The 19,722-nt window shown below is 53.2% G+C and overlaps 1 protein-coding gene across 2 annotated transcripts; it reads left to right on the forward strand.

Moving 5' to 3' along the window:
• Positions 1 to 1,657: 1,657 nt before the first annotated feature.
• On the forward strand, positions 1,658 to 15,282 carry ABCB9 (ATP binding cassette subfamily B member 9). Of its 2 annotated transcripts, XM_063415577.1 has the most exons (12): positions 1,658 to 1,769; positions 3,271 to 3,962; positions 4,338 to 4,452; positions 4,903 to 5,033; positions 6,067 to 6,272; positions 6,668 to 6,865; positions 8,429 to 8,557; positions 9,693 to 9,881; positions 10,402 to 10,575; positions 11,975 to 12,134; positions 12,223 to 12,359; positions 13,407 to 15,282. In XM_063415577.1, the coding sequence occupies exons 2-12, from the start codon at positions 3,350 to 3,352 to the stop codon at positions 13,737 to 13,739; spliced, it is 2,385 nt and encodes a 794-aa protein (XP_063271647.1). In that variant the 5' UTR covers positions 1,658 to 1,769; positions 3,271 to 3,349; the 3' UTR covers positions 13,740 to 15,282. The 2 variants fall into 2 exon arrangements, with proteins under 2 accessions (XP_063271647.1, XP_063271648.1); XM_063415578.1 differs by lacking the exon at positions 1,658 to 1,769 and having other exon boundaries at positions 2,849 to 3,962.
• Positions 15,283 to 19,722: the final 4,440 nt, after the last annotated feature.

The raw sequence follows: 19,722 nt of genomic DNA on the forward strand, positions 1-19,722 counted from the left end.
GGACATGGGGCTGGCCTGGATGATCCCCAGAGGTCCCATCCAACCCCAAGGATTCTGGGATTCACTGAGCTTGTGCCAGAGCTGAGCTGATTCCTGAGTGACACCTCAAAGCCCAACTCCTCCGTTTTCCTGACAGGTGATCTCCAACATGACCACAGCCTGCAAGCGGGAGCGGAAGGGCGTGAAAAGGAAAACTCGGGGCCTGCCCTCCCTGGCCTTCAAGGTGCAGGACAACGTGTTTGGGGGCAGCACTGCCAGCTCCTTGAAGAAGCTGAAGAAGGGCCAGTTTGTGTCGTTCCAGATCGAGACAGTGCTGCCCCCTGAGCAGAGCATGTCTGGCGGGAAGAAAACCAGTTAACCCTGGGGCGTCCCGGGGGTCCCGTGGCGCCGGGGACAGCACGGACTGTCCCCGAGGTCTGTGGCCCGGCTGCGTGGGAGTGCAGGGTGCAGACGTGCCTGCTCTGTCCTGGGAGAAAGGAAGGGGAAGGTTCAGACAAGAGGGTCTGTTCAGTCCCTTCCTGGTCCGGGTTTGCCCTTGGATCATCCCTCGGACTGAGGGAGGTGGCACCATCCTCGTTTGGGTTTGGCAGGGAGAGGTTTGGTCCTGCCAAAAAAGCTCCACCTTGACTGGCTTGGAAGTTGCCCTTTGGGAGTGATTGCACCAAAGCCCAGGAGTGATCTGGGTGCAGATGGAACAGAAGCAGAAACCAGGCCCGGCTTAGCCACACACAATGTTTCCTGCAGCTTAAAAGTGTCCCTGCTGTGAGCCTGAGCCAGGAATAGTCACTCCAGGTCTGACTGTGTTCCTGGTGGATGTGGGAAGGGCTTGAAGTGAGAGATACTGTTTTGTTTTCTTTTCTTTTCTTTTAAGCACTTATTAGCAGAAATAAAATCAACAGCAGAATGTGGTATTTTTGGTTTTGGTTCTCCAGGCAGAGAAAAATGAATTTGTCTTTTGTAACATCGCCATTCTTTTCTCTCCAGAAATGGTGTGAACTCCAGGAATCCTGACACCTGTGCCTGTGCTAGTGAGGGTCACAGGGGTGTTTCTAAGCCCAGCACTGCAAAAATACATGGAAACTTAGGGATAATAACACTGCCCTGCCCCTCTGTCACCTGCATAGCCCACCTGGATGCATGGGTGCTGTCCAGGGAAGAGCCTGAGCTTTTCCATTCCTCAAGAGTTGAACTGGGAGGTGAAGGGGAAAAGTAATTTACAAGCTGGATCTGTTGAAAGTGGATCCCTCTGTGTTAGGGTTAATTAAACCCTTGTCAGGTCCCTCTTGAGGGGTTAAATAAACCCCCATCAAGCTCCTCTCTAAGGATTAACCTAAAATATGATTTCAAGCCCTTTTCCCACTTGCTTTTGAGCCAACTCCTGTGTTGTATTTTCCCTCTCTACTGCAGAAATGACACAGAACCAATAAAAATAATTTAAAACATTTAAAAAACATGTATGTTTGGGGAGGATAAAAAACCTTCTAAGGCGGGGAAGACTCCGGGCCTGCCTGTGCCGTGTCGGGACGGGGTTTACCGGGCCAGGGCGGGGCGGGGGGACCGGGGACCCCTCCTCGAGCCCCGATTTTGGGGGTCCCCGGTGCCACTGCCCGGTCCGGCCGTGGGCGGGGCCGGGCGCGCGCCGCAGGAGGGGCGGGGCCGGGGGCGTGGTCACGGTGAGGCCACTCCCAGCACCGACCTTGTTCCCGGGACGCGCCGCCGCCGCCGCCGCTCGGACCGGGCTGATCCCGCTGATCCCCGCACCGCCGCCGGTAAGAGCCGTCCGGGCGGGCCGAGGCTGAGCTGCCCTGCAGGGGGGACCCGTGTGGGGGTGTCCGGCCGGGGTATGGCGGGCACGGCCCTTCCCGCGTGTCTCCCCCCCGCGCCTCGGGACCTTCTCCTACGGGGGAAGGCGGGATGCGAGTGGGGACCTTGGGCGGCTCCAGCTCGGGGGCTGCGGACACGGCTGCGGGTGGTGGGGAGCTGCGGTGGCTGCCTCCTACTCCTCCTCCTTTCCTCCTCCTCCTCCTCCTCCTCCATGGGCCGGATCCGCGCAGCTTTGCAGCGGATGGCAGCAGCGAGCACCCTGGGAAGCGTGTCCTGCTCCTCCCTGGCATCGCTACTCTGCTTCGCCTCCATCCCTCCTTCCCCACCCACCCGTAAACCCCCGTGCTTCCCCAGATTGCAGCCTCTGCCCTGTTTTCCTCAGCTTTTTAGCTTTTTATCCCACTTGCCCGAGCACGGAGCAGCTCTCGCCCAAGGGCGCAGCTTGTCCAGTGCCAAGGGCTGCCCCTCGTTTGGTTTTGGGGGGCTGCGGTCACGCAGGCCGGAGTGTGGCCGACACATGGCACCCCTTGTGCGGTGCCTTCCGCACTGTGCACCGTCACCAGCTGCTGACCCAGCACAAATTTCGGGATCAGGTACCTCCCTCTTGCCGAGGCGTGGCTCCTCAGGGCATGGCACCGGAGAAGGTGAGCGGCTCGCCCGGATTAGGGCGAGTCGAGTGTCTGCCTTTTCCCGTGTCCATTCAGACCCTGTCCCCGCGTCCCTGCTGCAGGACAAACCCAGCGACAGCAAGGGCAGCGTCCCGCCCGCCCCGGAGCCTTCCTCTCCCACGGGACGCAGCTGTGGAATTCCAATCCCTTTTTAATTTCCTCTCAGGATTTTTGTTGTGTCATTGAACTGCACGCTGACTGCACAGCAGGTTTAGAGACTACCCCGAATTAATATCCAAAAGGGCTGGGGACAGTAGGGTATGACAAGCTGCAGTACATACGGTTTGGTCTTATTTTGATGAGGGGGATCCATTATAGAGCTGAGCTGCTCCCCTGTCTGCTTTCCTATGGTTTTGACTGCTCGGTTTACAGCTTTGTCCTGGGGAAGGTGGGCAGGGACTCTGGGATCATGACTGTCCAAGTCCAACACCTGCACGGCTCCGTAGCACAGGGCACGTGGCTGCATGGATGTCACGGCAGCACCCAGCAGCTGCCACAGCAAGCAGGGACAAAGATTCCCATCGGAATGTGCAGATTTCTGCTCTGGGGTTCAGGATGGGTGAAGGCATCCAGGAAGGAAGTTTGTCTTCCTTTGTGCTGCTCATTTAGTGAAATACCATGCAGCTGTGCAGCAGGGAGGGGAGGGAGGTGCAGCTGGTGGTGTCTGGGGTCAGGATGGCTTGGTGGGGAGCTGGCTCGGTTGTTCCCCCATCCTGCTTCCCTTTCCCTGCCTCCTCCGTGGGGTAAATAACCCCATCCCCTTCTTCTCACCCCGCAGCAGAGGCCGACATGAGCACATCCTTCCTGTGTTAGGGCTGCTCCTCACAGCGTCAGTGACCCCCAGCCCGGTGTCGAGGATGCGTGCCTGGAAGGCAGTGGCCAGCACGCTGGCGCTCAGTGGGGCCGACGTGGTGGTCACCACGCTGCTCTACACCCATGGCCAGGGCGGCCGGAACGTCCTGCAGGACCTGCGGCACTTCAACATCTTCAACTCGCTGCTGGACATCTGGGGGGGCTGCCTGTACCGCAGCTGTGTCCTGCTGGGGGCTGCCATCGGCGTGGCCACCAACACGGCCTATGGCCCCCGGCGCCTCAGGGCGTCGCGGACCTTCATCGCCGTCATCTGCCTCCTCATGGGCATCTACATGATGGTGAAGCTGCTGCTCTACTCAGAGGTGCGGAAGACCATCAAGGACCCTTGGTTCTGGGGGCTCTTTGCCTGGACCTACGTGGCGCTGGCAGCCACCTTCGGGCTGTGGCAGCTGCTGGCCTGTGTCACCTCCTCCCGCGAGGCGCTGGGGCTCGGCTCCGAGTCCCGCGCTGAGGTGGAGGAGAGCTGTGATGGCGGCACCCCAAGGGACAAAAGGGAGGAGGCAGCAGGTCCCACCATCCATAAACTGCTGTCCTACACCAAGCCAGATGCCTTCTTCCTGGGCATCGCCTCCTTCTTCCTCCTCGTGGCCGCCTTGGGTGAGTGAAGGGACCAGGTGGTCCACAGGGTGCTGTGCTCCCATCCTCACCGGGAGGGACGGACGAGCCATGGTGGTGGGGCTTGGAAGCATCCTGGGATTGCTCTTTTTGGGGGTGCTGGGTGGCACGTGCTGCATGGGGTGGGTGAAAAATGCAATGTGGCAAAACCAGATGCATGAGGAGTAAAACACACTGGGAGTGCAACATCCCCATGTGCCACACTCTTGGGGCATATTGTGTGATGGCCGAGTATCTCTGTGGTGGAGATGGGCTTGTCCACGGGCTTGTCCACAGACTGTCCCAGTTGGGAATACAGGTCCTGTGGCAGTCCCATGCAGTGGGGCTGAACCTCCATGTCCTGTGCTTGTCCTGCAGGAGAGACCTTCCTGCCCTACTACACGGGGCTGGCCATCGACGGCATCGTGGTGCAGAAGAGCATGGATCGCTTCTCCACGGCAGTGCTGGTCATGTCGCTGCTCGCCATAGGAAGGTAATCCAGGGGCTGGATTTGGCCCTGCCAAGGAGTTTGGGGTTTTCCCACAGGAGCTCGTGGTGATGGTGGGCACAGGCACTCCACCAGTTCACTGCCAGACCCCAGGGATATGCTGTGAATTCTCTGCACTGCCACGATGCAGAGTCCGTGACTGGCAGCCACAAGGGCTTTGTGTAGCCCTTCACGTCCATCTGCTGGAGGTGGGGGAGCAGGAATGGTCACAGGGAATGGGTTCCCTGGGGAGTGCTGTTCCAGCAGCGCTGCGTTCCCTCCCAAGGCTGCCGTGGTTAGGACCAGCCACCGCTGTGCTGGTGGCACCCAGGAGAGGTGTGGGCTGGTGATAAGTGGTGTCAGCACAGCCCAGGCCCTTGGCCCGGCGTGGGGGTGTTTGTGTTGCTGAGAGGGTTTCGTGTCCATGGCTCTATAACGTTTCTTATCTGCAATTAGCTCATTTGCCGCAGGTATCCGGGGCGGCGTTTTTACGCTCATCTTTGCAAGACTGAACATCCGCCTTCGCAACTGCCTCTTCAGGTCGCTGGTGTCTCAGGAGATGAGTTTTTTTGATGAGAACCGCACAGGTTGGTTCCTCTCTCCCCTGGATTTGGTCTAACCCCTCTATCCCATCCTGGATTTTTTCCCCTCGGCTTGCTCTACTGTCATACAGCAGACTGGGGGCAGCCAGAGGTGGCACCCACGTGCTCGTGGTTAGAAATAGAGGCACAAAGCTCTTCCCTTTCTGTTGCTTCCCACTGTGGGGATGTCCCATTGCCACCCATCAGCCTGGCATCCAGAAGTCCCACCCACAAAACTCCCATTTCCTTTTTCCCATCAGTGCCTATTGGTGGGCCGCTCTCCAGCTCTGCTCCTGTCCCTGAAACCTGGGATGTGTGAGGCTTGCTGGGTGTGCTTGTTGCTTTCCCCGCTTGCAGTTCAGTCCTGTCCCAGTCCTGGTCCCAGGCCGTGCCACTCTGGTGTAACTTTCACACATTTAATTTTGTCTTGGTGGTATTTTTAGTTTTGAGGCTGTTGCTGTATTTAGCAGTCACTGCACAGTGCCTTGGTAGCTGAGGATAGCAGAGATGTTACTGGAAGTGGGATACGGGCAGCCCTGGACTTGCACAAAAGCACGGGAATTCAGCTGGACTCACACAGGCCAAGGATTTGGGAGTTCAGTGTGATGTTTGCTGGCTGTAACGCTCAGCTCCACCAAAAGGCACCGCCAGAGCTTCATCCCTTAGCAGCAGAACCCATGTCCTCAGTCCCTTGGGTCACCTTCAGGCTGTGTGTGGCCTGTGGGCTCCCCTCCAGCACAGGATGCTGCCACAGTCCCCTTTGCTGTCCTACAGCCACCCTTGGTGACCCAGGGATGTAGCTTGTGCCTTCAGGTGCCACCTCCTGCTCCTCGTGCATGCAGCAATCCAAGCTCCTGTTTTGCTTTGCATCCACAGCGGTGGAGAGTCGCCCCCCTTCCATGCCACCCTTCAGACCCCCAGCTGGTTGGATGGGGAGCTCCATCTGGCCCCTGGCATGGGATGTGGGACACGGTTAGGCAGTGACCTGCCGTGGTGACACGTCCCTCCTCTCCCCCTCCCTGACCCCTCGTTGCTGCAGGGGACGTCATCTCCCGCCTGACGTCGGACACGACCATCGTGAGCGACCTGGTGTCCCAGAACATCAACATCTTCCTGCGCAACGTGGTGAAGGCCACGGGCGTCATCTTCTTCATGTTCAGCCTCTCCTGGAAGCTCTCCCTGGTCACCTTCATGGGCTTCCCCATCATCATGCTGGTGTCTGATGTCTATGGGAAGTACTACCAGGTAGGCAGGAGCAGCTGGCATTGCCACAGCGCTGGGCTGGTCTCCCTGTGAAGCCATCAAGGAGCTTGTGGTGGCCTTGGAGCTGGTGGGAGTGATGCTGGAGTGTTTTGCTGCCAGCACTGGGGGCAGGAAGGTGACATTAAAGCTGTGTGGGCAGACAGGTGTAGCGTGGGCTCTTGCCTTGCTTCATGCCCAGGAGTGGAAGCACTTCAGGTCTGATAGAAGAGCTGACTGGGCTGTGGAATGTCCTGCATGCATCTGCCTGTCCTTGTGCCATCTCTCCTCCCCCTGTGGAGTCACTTGGTGGGGTCCCAGAGCCCATGGCAAACAGGGAGGTGTGCCACGGGCAGCCTGGCACCCGCTGAGCTCCCTCTGCCTCCTCCTGCTCCCTGCAGAAACTCTCCAAGGATGTGCAGAACGCTCTGGCCAAGGCCAACAACACGGCCGAGGAGACCATCTCGGCCATGAAGACTGTCCGCAGCTTCGCCAACGAGGAGACGGAGGCCAACGTGTACTGGCAGAAGCTGCAGCAGGTGTACAAGCTCAACAAGCGGGAGGCCATGGCTTACACCTACTACGTCTGGTCCAGCGGGGTAGGTGGACGGCCCTGGGGCTTCCCTGTGTGGACTGGGATGGGCAGGGGAGTCTCTCCAGATCTCAAAGCACACGTGGTTCTCTTCCACTTCCAGGGAACTCTGTGGGGTGAGCCCAGCCCTGCTGTGTGCTGCCAGTAATCCCCAGCTCTTGATCATTTGTTATTTTCATCCATGGAAAAAACGCATCCCGTTCTGCCCCGAGGCAGCGTTGTGTCATTCCGTGGAACTGCCTGTTTTCCCCTGCAAATGGGGCAATAATTGCACAGAGCTCAAGGTCGTGGAGCAGCCCATGGCTGCGTGGTGCTGCAGTGCGTGCCTGTGCCAGCTCCGCTCCGGGGCTCCGGCTGGGAACAGCCACGGCGTTGGTTGAGCTTCTGCTCAGGAACGGAGATTTTCTGTGTGTGGGTGGTGGCAGGGGGAGGCTGCTGGGCTTTGGGCTTTTTTTTTTTTTTTTTTTTCCCTCTTTCCCCTGCAAAATGCTTTTTCATCGTTTAACACCAGATGGTTTGGGGCTTCTCCAGCGTCGGCAAAACCCTCATGTGAGGCTGCCCTTGTCTCTGCACGTTCAGGGATCGAGGCAGTTGCTGGTGAAGGGTCTGTGAGTTACGGTGCCTTCGTGCAGCTGTGAGAGGCTTTATGGCTTCCCAAGTCTGGAGACAAAATGGGAGCATTATTGGCGTTGTTTCTGGGCTCCCAGGTGAAGCTGGAGCATGAACTGGGTTGACACTGATTCTGACAAATCTAAGAACCCTCAAAAACCGCTCCTGCAGGGCTCACGTAGAAAGAAGGCAATGGATGTAGCTCAGTCCTGGTAGAGTCTTGGATGTAGCACAGGAGCTTAAGGTCAGATCATGGCAGAGCTGTGGAGGAGGCTTTTTCTTCCCCTGTATTTTTGTCTGGGTGAATTTACAGCCTCTTCTGGTGCCACAGGGCACCAGGGCATTGCTGCTTTTTGGAGCACCTGGGTAGCATGGAACAAAACCAGCTGAATAAAAGGGGCTGGGATTTGTCACATCAGAGCTGATCTGCCTCCTTTCTAGAGTAGGTGGTACCCCCCACACTGACTGCAGACGACAGCTGGGGTTATGCTTCAGGGACTTGTGCAGGCAAGGAGGATATTCTGCATCAACTCCTGGCTTGATTTTGTGTTCTAAATTAAAATGTGTCACACTCATATAACAGAAAGCTTATTTTAGTGGTGAGGTGACTGCATGCCTTGGATAATTTGAACATAGATTATTATGCTTGAGGACCTCGGTCCAAGAGTTCATGAGATGCTCTGTTATTTCAAATAAATTCTGCCTCCTTGGCTCTTGTCCCTCGGGACTTGTTTTGTTGAAAGATATCTGCCCAGCTCCTTAAATCAGCCCATGCACTTGAGTTGTTTTTCTCATTTCCATGCTCACTCCTAGGGCTTCCAGCTGCACTGTCAGGGATCCTCAGCTCAGGGCTCAAAGAACAAATGTCAGCACATGAAGTTTAGGCTGTTGTGTGAGTAATGACAAATGCACCAAAACATCCCTTGTCCTTGCTGATTCTGGGGTGTTTTCTTGTTTTCAGCTGACCCTGCTGGTGGTCCAGGTCAGCATCCTTTACTATGGTGGGCACCTCGTGATCTCTGGGCAAATGACAAGTGGGAACCTGATATCCTTCATCATTTACGAGTTTGTCTTGGGAGACTGCATGGAGGTGAGTCAGTTTTAGCAGGGAATCCCAGAACGGGTTGGGTTAGAAGGGACCTTAAAGACCATCTCATTCCAACTCCCTGCCATGGGCAGGGACACCTTCCACACCTTCCCAGGTTGCTCCAAGCCTCATCCAACCTGGCCTTGGACACTTTCCTGGGTGGGGCAGCCACAGCCAGGGCCTCCCCACACTCTGGGCTACCCCATGTCAAGAGGGTGTTTATCTCCCAGAAGATCCCAGGGCAGTTGCAGGGGTAGATCCAGTGCTGATTTTCCCATGACACATTTCCCTGGTGCTGTGGCACTGCCAGAGTGGGGGATTCTCCCCTCTGCTCCCCATTCCTCCCCTGCTGTGGTCCCACAGCCTTCATGTTCCTGAAGCAGCTTGTCCCCCAAAAAGGCAGCTGTGACCAGAGGGGTCAGGCTGGCCCTGCTGAAGGGCAGAGCCCTGGCTGCCTGCCAAGCACATTTCCTGGCGTGAAGAATGAAGGGATTACAAAGCTGCCTGTTAAATTTCAGGCTTCATTAAAAACTTAATTATATTACTTTTTTTTTTTTTCCCTGGAATAGGCTGCAAGCTGCTGCGTTGGCAGCACGTTAGCAAGATGGCATTGTGGGTGGGATGGTAGAGCCCACCCAGGGCTGCCTTCCCCTTGCAGAGGCATAAACTTGGCTAATCCAGGCAGGAATGATCCAGTCGAGGTTTCCTCACAGCCAATTGTGGTTTTGGTGGTGCTTCAGCCTCTGTGCAGGGGCAGAGCAGAGCTGGAGGCAGCTCGCCTGGCTCTCACCATCTGTTCAGACGACTGCAGGCTCCGGTGGGGATTCCAGGCCGTGGCTTTGGTGTGGATTTCGTTTCATTTGGGGTTTGGTTCCTCTCCTGGTGGGAAGGGCAGTTGCAGTACAAACTGTTCTGCAGCTCTGGGTTTAATACTGAAAAACGCCCTTTCCCTAGGTTGTCCATGTATCCTTTCCATACCCAACAGAGAAGGAAGAGTTTTCTTCTCCTGTGCCTGATGACTACAGTCAGTGCCAGCCGATGGGGGACTTGGGGATGCCTCAGCCATTCTCCTTGCGAGTGGCACTGGCTGATCTCCCCATCCCTCGGGAGGGTCTCAGCGTTGCCTCTTCCCTTGCAGTCCATCGGCTCTGTGTACAGCGGCCTCATGCAGGGAGTGGGAGCTGCTGAGAAAGTCTTTGAGTTCATCGACCGCAAGCCCACCATGGTGCACGACGGCTCCCTGGCCCCGGATCACGTGGATGGGAAGGTGGAGTTCAGGAATGTGTCCTTCTCCTACCGCACGCGCTCCGCAACGCAGGTTCTGCAGGTGAGCGCTCCCAGCACCACGTGCTGCTGCTCCATCCCAGCAAGAACCAAGGCCAGGCCATGGACAGTGTCAGCTGCCTGTCTGAGATGTGTAAAGGCAGGCTCAGGGCATGCTGGAAAACAGATGAGAAGGAGCAGCGGGTGTTTAGGGCCGGCCTTCCTTACAAGGAATGAGATTTATTAATAAAACCCTTGTTCCCTGCTCAGGCATTAAACATGGCAGCATGGTACAGGGCTTTGTGCCAAGCTGCCTCAGACTGTTTCCGTGGGAGAGAGGCTGGGATTATGAGGCAGGGGGAAGCAGCAGAGAGGTCAGTTTGCTTTTTAGAGGACCTGCTACATCAGCAGGCAAATCTGAAGCAATTTGGAGGCTTTTGGCTTCCTCAGAGCCAGGAGAAATGGCTGATGTGGCACCAAGGCAGAGAGTCACTCTGGCCAGATTCTGGCTGCTTCTCTTGTGTAGTGCCCCAGGACAATGAGAAAAGCCTGGACCTGAGCGTGCTCTCCCATCCATGTTGCAGAACGTGTCCTTCACCCTGCACCCCGGCAAAGTGACAGCGCTGGTGGGTCCCTCGGGCAGTGGGAAGAGCTCCTGTGTCAACATCCTGGAGAACTTCTACCCTCTGCAGGACGGGCAGGTGCTGCTGGATGGGCGTCCCATTAACATGTACGATCACAAGTACCTGCACTCCGTGGTACGAGCGACTGATACGTGTATTGTGGTTGTGGTCCCTGTGTTCTGCTTAGCCCAGTTACCACCTGCAGGGCTCAGAGGGGATGCATGGCACTGCTGCACGTTGCTTTGGATTTGATCTGGCAGCTTCAGAAATGTCCAGAAAGCTGGAAGGCTGGAAGTGGTCCAAGAAATTCATTGGGATAATTTGTGGGGGTGGAAGGGAAAGGGATGGAGGGTGGTTTCAAGGGGAAGGGGAAGCCTTCCAAAAACAGAACAAAAACACGTTTTGTTTGGTATTTTTTGGCCAACGCAGTAGAAATATGTTTTTGGCTGTTGGATTAATTATCGTCTAAATTGAGTTTGGAAAAAGAGTTTTGCATTCCTCCAGCAATTTCTACCTTAAGATCTTAAAGTAATTCTCAGCTAATGGGGAGTTAAACCTCTCAGGATCCTGGCAGCAGCTGGAGCACCAGAAGGGCTGGTGCTTTGCCTGGGAGAGGGGTCTGGGCCCCTCAGCACTCATCTGTGTGTCAGCACAGATCAGCCTTCATCTCTGCAAGTAACTGCCTCCTTTGTTTGCCCCCAGAGCAAATGGCCTCAGCAGTCAGCAGGAAAACCTGAAAACAATTGATCAGAGACAGGCTGCAAAGCCAAAGTCACTGTGACTAATTTACATTCCCTGCCCGTACAGAGCGAAAATCAAAGGCCAAGCAAGTCTTTCAGTTTAGAAATCCTGGTGTGGTGTTAGGAGCATGGGGAGAAGTCAATTAAAATATGACCGTGTCTCCCTGGCTCTCTCGTGCACAATTCTGAGTAGTAAAGTTTGAAAGGTTTGATTTATTCCAATATCAATGGTTTGATGAAGCAGCTGAACGTGACAGTGAATAGCCATGGCTGTAAGGCAGGACAGGGGGACTGTTGCTAAGCAATTAAGGAATTACAGCAGTTGCGTCCCTAACTTGCTCATTTGGGATTAAAAGATGGAAGGGGGCTCATTCACACGGCCCAAGTGTGATCACTGGCCTTGAAAGGAAAATCAGCAAGGGCCTGGGAGAGGGTCTCTCCAGCTTGACTTATCCCAGCAACTGGTTTTCCATTCTGGGAAAAACAAACAGTGATGGGAATAACAGATCTGGAGCAAAACCACAGCAGGCTTTAGGAGGGGGAAGCCCACCCCAGATGCCAACGTGCCAGCATTGCATCAAGTGATGACTTTCCAGCAGAAGATGCAAACTGGGCACCCTGACGTTGGCATCCTCACTGGAAGCTCACCTTGAGCACTTCTGTGTCTTGGTTAATGACATGTCCATATCTTGATCTCGCTCCTTACCCAGCAGGAACAAATACCAATACCAGGTCCAAGATACCCTGCAGTGCACCTTCTGCTCCTGAGCCCTGCTCTCCCTTGCTTCCTGCAGATCTCCCTGGTGAGCCAGGAGCCCGTGCTGTTCGCCCGCTCCATTGCAGATAACATTTCCTATGGCTTAACCTCAGCCTCCTTCGAGTCAGTGGTTCAGGCTGCCCAGAAGGCCAACGCCCACAACTTCATCACCGAGCTACAGGACGGCTACCACACAGGTACCCACCCCGCCAGGCCTGCCAGCTGCACTGCCTGGCAGCTCTTGAGCCTTATTCTGACCCCTTCCTCTCTCCCTTGACCCAACAGAGGCGGGTGAAAAAGGAGCTCAGCTCTCAGGTGGGCAGAAGCAGAGAGTGGCCATCGCCAGGGCCTTGATCCGGAGCCCTCCCATCCTCATCCTGGATGAAGCCACGAGCGCGCTGGACGCAGAGAGCGAGCACGCGGTGAGCGGTGACCTGGGAGTTTGGGACAGAGAGGGTTTGGAGGGCAGACTGAAGCCTCAGCTTCCAGCCAGTGGACAAACTTAATCTTGACATGGTGTGATCAGAGGGTTGAGTAAAGCGCTAATTCTCTAGCAGGAATTTGCTTCCAGGGCTCTTGTAGCCACCAGGAAAGGAATAATTCCATGCTCACAGCAGCCAGTGCCTGACAAACATGATGAGGGAGGGATCTTTGCTGATTTTTTCTATGTGGACAGTGTTAATTGGTGTACAGAGAGTCTGTGCAGCCTTTTAGGACAGGATACAGAGGAAGACCCTGTAAAATGGTGCTGCAGCAAGAAGAGTAGGACTGCCTGAGCTCAAATCCCAGCTGAGGCACCAAGGAAGCCACACTTGCAGGAAAAGCCTTGAACATCCTGTGAACTGGTTTATCTGTCTGGGATGTACCAGCAGCAGTTTGACAACGAGGGGAAGCCTGTTCAAGGCTGGGATTTGAGAATGTGCCTCCAATCCCAGAGGACGAATCCTGCTGGGGCAGCACAAGTGTCTGACCTTGGAGCAGCTTGCTGCCTCACAGGTCCTCAGTCACGTGTGTGGTACCTGACGCCAGCCCAGGGCTGGTTTTGGCTACCCAGGGGTGTCAATGTGACATGTGCCTGATGGCCACCTGCCTGCCCTTAGACGTCAGTGCTATTGTCTCTTGACTGGGGAAAAAAAGCCTCTCTTGCCTTGCCTTGATAGACTCAGGAAAGAATCCTGCTCTTCTGAGCAGCTGCATTCACCAGGTATGGGCTCCCTGCAGTCTCTGCCAGCACCACGTGGCCTCCAAATCTGAGGCCCAGCTGTAACAAGTGCCCAGCTTGCAGGACCAGACCTGTGTTCATACCCCACCTGGCTGGACTGAGATGATCTTTGGGCTGGACATGCTGGTGCTGGTAGTGCTGCAGGGAGCCAGAGGAGAGCACATCTCCTGCCCAGGGGTTTCTGGACACAGCCCACAAAGCTGCTGCTCTCCCAGCGCCCGGGCACTGACGCCTTTTCTCCCCGCAGATTCAGCAGGCGATCTACGGCGACTTGCAGAACCACACGGTGCTTGTCATAGCTCACAGGCTGAGCACTGTGGAGAGGGCACACAACATCATTGTGCTGGACAAGGGCCGCGTGGTGCAGCAGGGCTCGCACAAGGAGCTGATGGAAGAAGGAGGCCTTTATTCCAAGCTGGTGCAGAGACAGATCCTGGGGCTGGAGGGGGGCGGCGCGGACCGGCCCGCTGCCCGGGGGGATTCGGCGAAGGCGCCCGGCGGGCTGCAGGAGGAGTTCAGGATAGACCATTCCCTGCCGGCCGCGGCGCAGGACGATTTCCCCAACGCCGCTCCCAAGTGAGGGCGGCCGCGGCCGGCGCTCGGACGCTCCCTGGGACGGAGGTGGCGGAACGGCGCCGCTGTTCTGGGCACCCTGACGTTGGCATCCTCGCTGGAAGCTCACCTTGAGCACTTCTGTATCTTGGTTAATGACATTACCATGTCTCGATCTCGGTCCTTACTCAGCAGGAACAAGCATCAATGGTCCGAGATCCTGTGCAGTGCATCTTCTGCTCCTGAGCCCTCGCCCCACATCGCACACCCTGCACACCCAAACACACCACAGAGCTTCCTGCAGGTGCCTGGCAGCTGGAAAAACAGGGATTCACTCGAGGGAGCTGGGTCTTTAGCAATTCTCAGCATTTCTACTGGGTTTCTTTTCTAACTCCCCTCGACTGGGACTTTTCTCCCATCGATCTGCATGTGTAACTGCTAATAACTGTAATGGATGTTAAATGCATGCGTGGAGGGGGAGGTTGAAAACCCCTCCAGGAATTTCAGGGGGTGGCTTGTTGTGGCTGGATAGAAAAATGGTGACTGTAAAGCAAGGTCCTGCTCCCGCTGTCAGTCTGTGGGGCTGATCCAAAGTTGGCTGAAGCCTGTAGGGAGTTCCCTTTGGCTTTGGTGAAAACTGGATCACTCCCATGGAGCTGAATGCCGGGAGAGTTTTGCACTGAGTGCCTGCAGGCTCAGGCTCTCAACCATTGCTGCTGAGCTTGTATCACGTAGTATCCATCCTTGCTGGGACAAGCCAGGGGACCGGGAGGCAGAAGTTACTTTCTGATTTGCTCTTGGTGCTTGGTGGGTGTTTGTTTTTAAGGATGAAACGTTTTACCATAACTGGGTTAGGTTTTGGGGCTTGGGGTTTTTTTGGTTTGATTTGTTTGTAGTTTTTTAACGTTATTTGTGTGCACTGTGCAATGTCTGTCTGGCTCCAGCATCCACTGAAAATTGGTCTGTTACTTCAGAATTTTTTTAAACTCACAACCCCGGTGCTGGTGTGAAAATAAAACACTACTAAAGACAGGCATAAAACACTAAAAGACAGCACTTTATAAATCCCACCAAAGCTTTGTTCAGCTTCAGGCCATGCTAGCGACTTCACTGCATGGGAAATCCGTTCTGTCACGTTCCTTGAAGTCCAACTTCAGCTGCCTGAACTTTATAATGTGTTTCTTTGAATATAATTTATTTTAGTATGAGGGACAGAAAGAAATGTGTTGCTCCTAGCCCTTTGGGGTAATGGCTCTGGCTTCGTAGTGTTATCCTGCTATAGATTGGTGAAAAATCCTATGCAGCCAGGCAGGTGCTGTTTTAAAAATAGCATTTCTAGGGGAACACTGACTTCAGACTCTGCATAGTTAAGAAATTCTCTCAAGCACTTTAGCTCTCATGTTTTCTGATACTTGAATGCTGCTGCATTTTCCTTTCCAGCAGGTTTGCATTTTTGTTATTGGCAATGTTTTGTTTTCATTTAGTGATGTTTTACAAACTCTAAATTTAGTGTCCTTGAGGAGGGATGCTCAAAAAAAAAAAATAAAATACTACCTCTGCCACTCAACGTCGAGCTGCTCTGGTTGGGGTTTTTTTTTTGCTCTCTGGGTTTTTAAGGTAACGTTCATCTGACACCACAGCTGAATGCAGCTGCTCTTGCACGTGTTCTGGGGAATGACAAGAGGAGCCCACGGAGGAGGAGGTATGTAAAACACTTCACATCTGATAATGGCTGTGAGCCCAGCAGTGGGATAACTCATTTCCATCCCGGATCCCGTTGGGTGTCAGTCTCCCAGGGAAGGACAGGCAGTCCAACCTGTTCTCAAAGCATGGTGCTTCCTGACTGGAATCTTTTCAGCTGCTCGATCTTGTGATATGATAACAGTCTGTGCCTCAGAAGAAGAACAAGATCTCTTTTTGTTTTCCCTCCCTCCACTTAGGGAACTTTTGTGTGGCGCTCTGAACTCCTCAATCACCCCTTCAGGAAATGGCCAGGAGCTCCTGCTTGATGACAATTTGCACTGTGGGTATGAGGAGGTTGGGGGTTCCACCCAACACTGGCAGGCAAGTGATTAATTCTGCATTTCTGTCACTACCTGGGAGCAGAATGTGGCCACTGGTTCACAGAAGTGGAATTAATTTCTGCTTAATTAAAAAACTGGGGGAAAACCCAAATTGGGTTACTTGGGAACTAGGGAAACCAACTCACCCTGCAAAGTACAGGTAGGACAATGATCATTAGTACATGAGATGCCAGGAAAGAGAATTTGGTTGTGTTCTGTGTGTCCCTCCCAGGCAGGGCTGCAAAAAGGGAACTGGAGGATGCAATCAGATTGGTTTTCTTGAAAAAACCACACTGAATTTCAGGAGGGTAACCCAGTTTCCAATGCTGTGATGATAATCCCAGCATTGTGTTCCCAGGTTAGATCCAAACAGCTTCAACTGAAATGGCACACTGGAAACAGCAGACTGTCTCTGCTGGTGGCACCAGTCCAAGCTGATAACAGGGCCTGACTTTGTTCATTGCCACAGGTGCTGAATTCTCTCTTCTGCATCCAGATAACTCATGGCTGCTTTTCCCCTGAGCCTCTCATCTTGTGGCTTGAACAGGCCCTTTTATTGTGCTGTCGGCATGTGACAAGTGGCACTGCTTGTGTGCTAAAGCCATGAGGGTTTTCTTATGGCCTGGAAGATGGGTGAGAGCTCCACACACCACCAGGGATCCCGCAGAATTAATCTAATGCAGATGTTTTTGCCTGCACAAACCTTGGGACTGTAGAGAAAATCCTGCCTTTCTAAATCATTCCAACCACTGCTTCTTTTTGAAGTGAAAATCAGGGTCAGACGTGCCCATTAGCCAGGCTGAGCCTGGCAGTGAAGCTGTGCTTCACCCACAGCAGCAGTGGGAACTGCTCCAGTGCTGGAACACGAGCTGCTTCCTGGAGCTGCCCAATCCCTTGGGCCTGGCTGCCTGTGGGCAGTCTGTGTTTCAGGCTATTCTCCTGGAAACAAAGCCACTGCTCCCTCTGAAAACCTGGACTGTAGTATTTTGTGGCTGTGGCTTTGCCCAGAGCTGACATTTACAGGGGAACGTGAACAAAATCAGTTCAAGAGCTTCTCAGAGTGATGGAGAGAAAATTTCCTTTTCTTCAAAGGGAAAAGTCCTTACAGGGATTCATCTGAAACCTGAACCTGGGGGCAATGAAGACTGTCCTGGCAGAACTGTAAGCCATTAAGCATTTGAAAGCACAACTGATTGCAAAATTGACTGTACATCCCATGGCAGGTTGTTTGCCTCGCTATTAATAAGCTGTAACCATTCCCTGTAAGAGGTATAACCACAGCTTTATTTGATTTAAACAACAGCGAGCCCCATCCAAGGTGAAATTTGAGAGTGGATCCTACAGTCCCAGTGCTTCCCCAGGGATTTACCCTGTACCTTTGCACAGCCAGGGTCTGTGGCTGGCTGCCCCAGTAAATGAGCACAGAGTGATGGGAAAAACACAGCTGTGTTTATTCCAACAACTTGTCTCCTGCCACACCAACCTCTGCCTCAGTAACCGTGTGTGTTTTGGTGGCTGCACTTTCTAGGCCCTCAGCAGGTCTGGAAGTGCCACAAGCAAACAGAAAGTGCTTCGAGCTCGGGTTCAGAGATGTGGTTTAGTCTGGGGAGGAAAAATAAAATCTGCCTCTTCCATTCCAGCTTCACTGTGAGCTTAAGGCAAAGAAAATAAGGGCAGGTAAATAAACCTGCTGCTCTTCTCACACCTGCAGCTCCCTGAAAGGAAGGGAACACCCAATTCCTGCTCTCTCTCAGACAGCAGGGGCAATGATCTCTCAAACAGAATGACTGTTTCTCTGCCAGGATGCTGAATATGCAGGTCATTTCCATGTGTGAAGAAATCTGGGTTGTGAAAACTAAACAGAAATATGGGCTGTGCTTAATATACAGAAGGAAGTTAAATTGCAAATAAGCCCCAAAACTTATCTGCACATTGAGAAACCAGACTAATAAGGGTTAATGTACACCAAAGATGAGATTTGCAAATTCAATGTGTACATAACAAACCAGTTTGTCCAGGAAAAGAAAATAAGATGTGAAGGTGACTTGCAAAATATGTCTAAATCTAATAAATATGCATGAGTACAGTACTACTGACTGTAAAAGGATATGAGGTACCAGAAGGAAATTCAAAATCAAGTTTAAATAGAAAAAAAAAAATCTGACCTCTTATTTAAACTAGTCTGGATGCCAATTCTCCCCAAGATTGGAGCCTGACTTCTTATTCACCATGACATGGTTTCCCCTGTAATCTTCACATTTTTTTATTCCATTTCTCCTGTAATAAGAAATCCTGACTTCTATATTTGCCTGCTTACAGTTCTAATGTACTCGAGTGCTGTCACCCTTCAAAAGGATTTCAGCAAAGGCAAATAGGAACCAAGCCTGGGGAGATGATAAATCCCAGCCTGCAGCACTGCAATATTTGATAAACCCTGTAGCCCAAAATCCTGGTTTATCTGCAATCCTTCATATCCTGTCCAAGTGATGTGCTGTCACAAAACCTTTATCTTCCATGAAGACTGCAGAATGGGAAGGCACCCTCCTACCTTTCCAAATAGAAAATATAATTATACAAAAGCAGTTGATGTCTTTGTCTCAGCCTCAGCTGCTTTTCTGGACAACTGGAGAACTCAATTACATGCAGGTGCTGACCAAAGTACTCAAAAGGAACACAAATGTTTAATGCAGACTCCTCTCCACCATCACCAGAACCCAAATTACCTACACAGGGAGAAGCAGTATTTTCAGTGTATGTTGTACTTGAACACAGATGAGTTATGTTCTCACCTGTGACTGAACAGTTCTTATTATCCCCCTTCTGAAGCAAAAAGCACCATGGCTGAGAGAATCTGAGAACTCCACTCAGGATCACACAGTGAGGCAGTGGTAAAACTAGATTTACAACATGAAGCTGAGTCAGACTCCTCTAAACCACACTCCCCCCAAACCATTTATTTAGTTACAGTAAGAAGTTCAAATTACCAATGTTCTTGGGAAGATAGGGCTTCTAACCCCTCAGCTAACCCCTCTGTTTGTATGTGTGTACATCCATACGTGTGTTTGCATGTACACATGTACAGCAGGTTTAACCCTGTGACTGTTTGATGGGCATGTGCAAACACAGGGTACGTGGAACGCTGTTGGCAGGGCGATTATCTGCTGCTCTGAGAGAACAAGGCAGGGCTGCGGTGACTGTGCAAAGCCCTGGCAGTGCCCAGGGCATGGCTGCTGACTCACCTGGCACAGGGCACAGGCTGCAGCAGGCAGGGTGCTGTGGGTGCTGGGCTGGGTGCTGTGGGTGCTGTGGGTGCTGTGATGCCTGTGCTACACGCCTGCCTCACTGAACACCTTCTCCCCACCCTCGGCGCTGCTTCCTGCTGCGCAAACATCGCGCCCTCCCCTCCCTCTGAGCGCACCCATGGGTGGGGAGAGCCTCTGCAGCCAGGAGGGATGGAAGGCTTTGCTAGCAGGGTCACCCTGCTGGTCGTTATTCCCTGGGGATAATAATGACAAAAAGGGCTTCTGAGGGTGAGAACTATAGGGAGCCGAGTTTAGTTACAGGACAAAAGAACAACCATGAAGCTGTCACAGTCATCGTGTGTCCTGCCAGGAGCTGCTGGGTCACTTCCTGAGGGTGACTGCAACCTCATTGCATCAGAATTATATTCCGTCACTATATGGATTTTTTTTTCCAGTTAGATCAAAAATATCAACTCCAAAGGACAAGCACCACGTGGCCATTCCCTCCCCTGCTCCCTTGGCTCCTGATTCCTTCTGGCTCTCTCTCCAGAGTTACACACACGGAAATAATACACACACCCACACCCACGTAGGGACAAACAGGCCAGGAAGGCGGTGCACGCCAAGTGATGCATATAACTTAGGCTCTGTTAACACAATTAATTGTTTCCAGGCATAATTGTCTTTATCAGCTCTGCTAACAGCA

The sequence above is a fragment of the Prinia subflava genome, chromosome 19 (assembly GCF_021018805.1).
Source record: "Prinia subflava isolate CZ2003 ecotype Zambia chromosome 19, Cam_Psub_1.2, whole genome shotgun sequence".
Classification (NCBI taxonomy): Eukaryota; Metazoa; Chordata; class Aves; order Passeriformes; family Cisticolidae; genus Prinia; species Prinia subflava.

Excerpts from the sequence above, each read along its gene's own strand:
- ABCB9 (XM_063415577.1), top strand. The coding sequence starts at position 3,350 with ATGCGTGCCTGGAAGGCAGTGGCCAGCACGCTGGCGCTCAGTGGGGCC. Across the intron at positions 3,963-4,337 it reads CCTCCTCGTGGCCGCCTTGG|GAGAGACCTTCCTGCCCTAC; the intron begins GTGAGTGAAGGG and ends CTTGTCCTGCAG. Across the intron at positions 6,273-6,667 it reads TCTATGGGAAGTACTACCAG|AAACTCTCCAAGGATGTGCA; the intron begins GTAGGCAGGAGC and ends TGCTCCCTGCAG.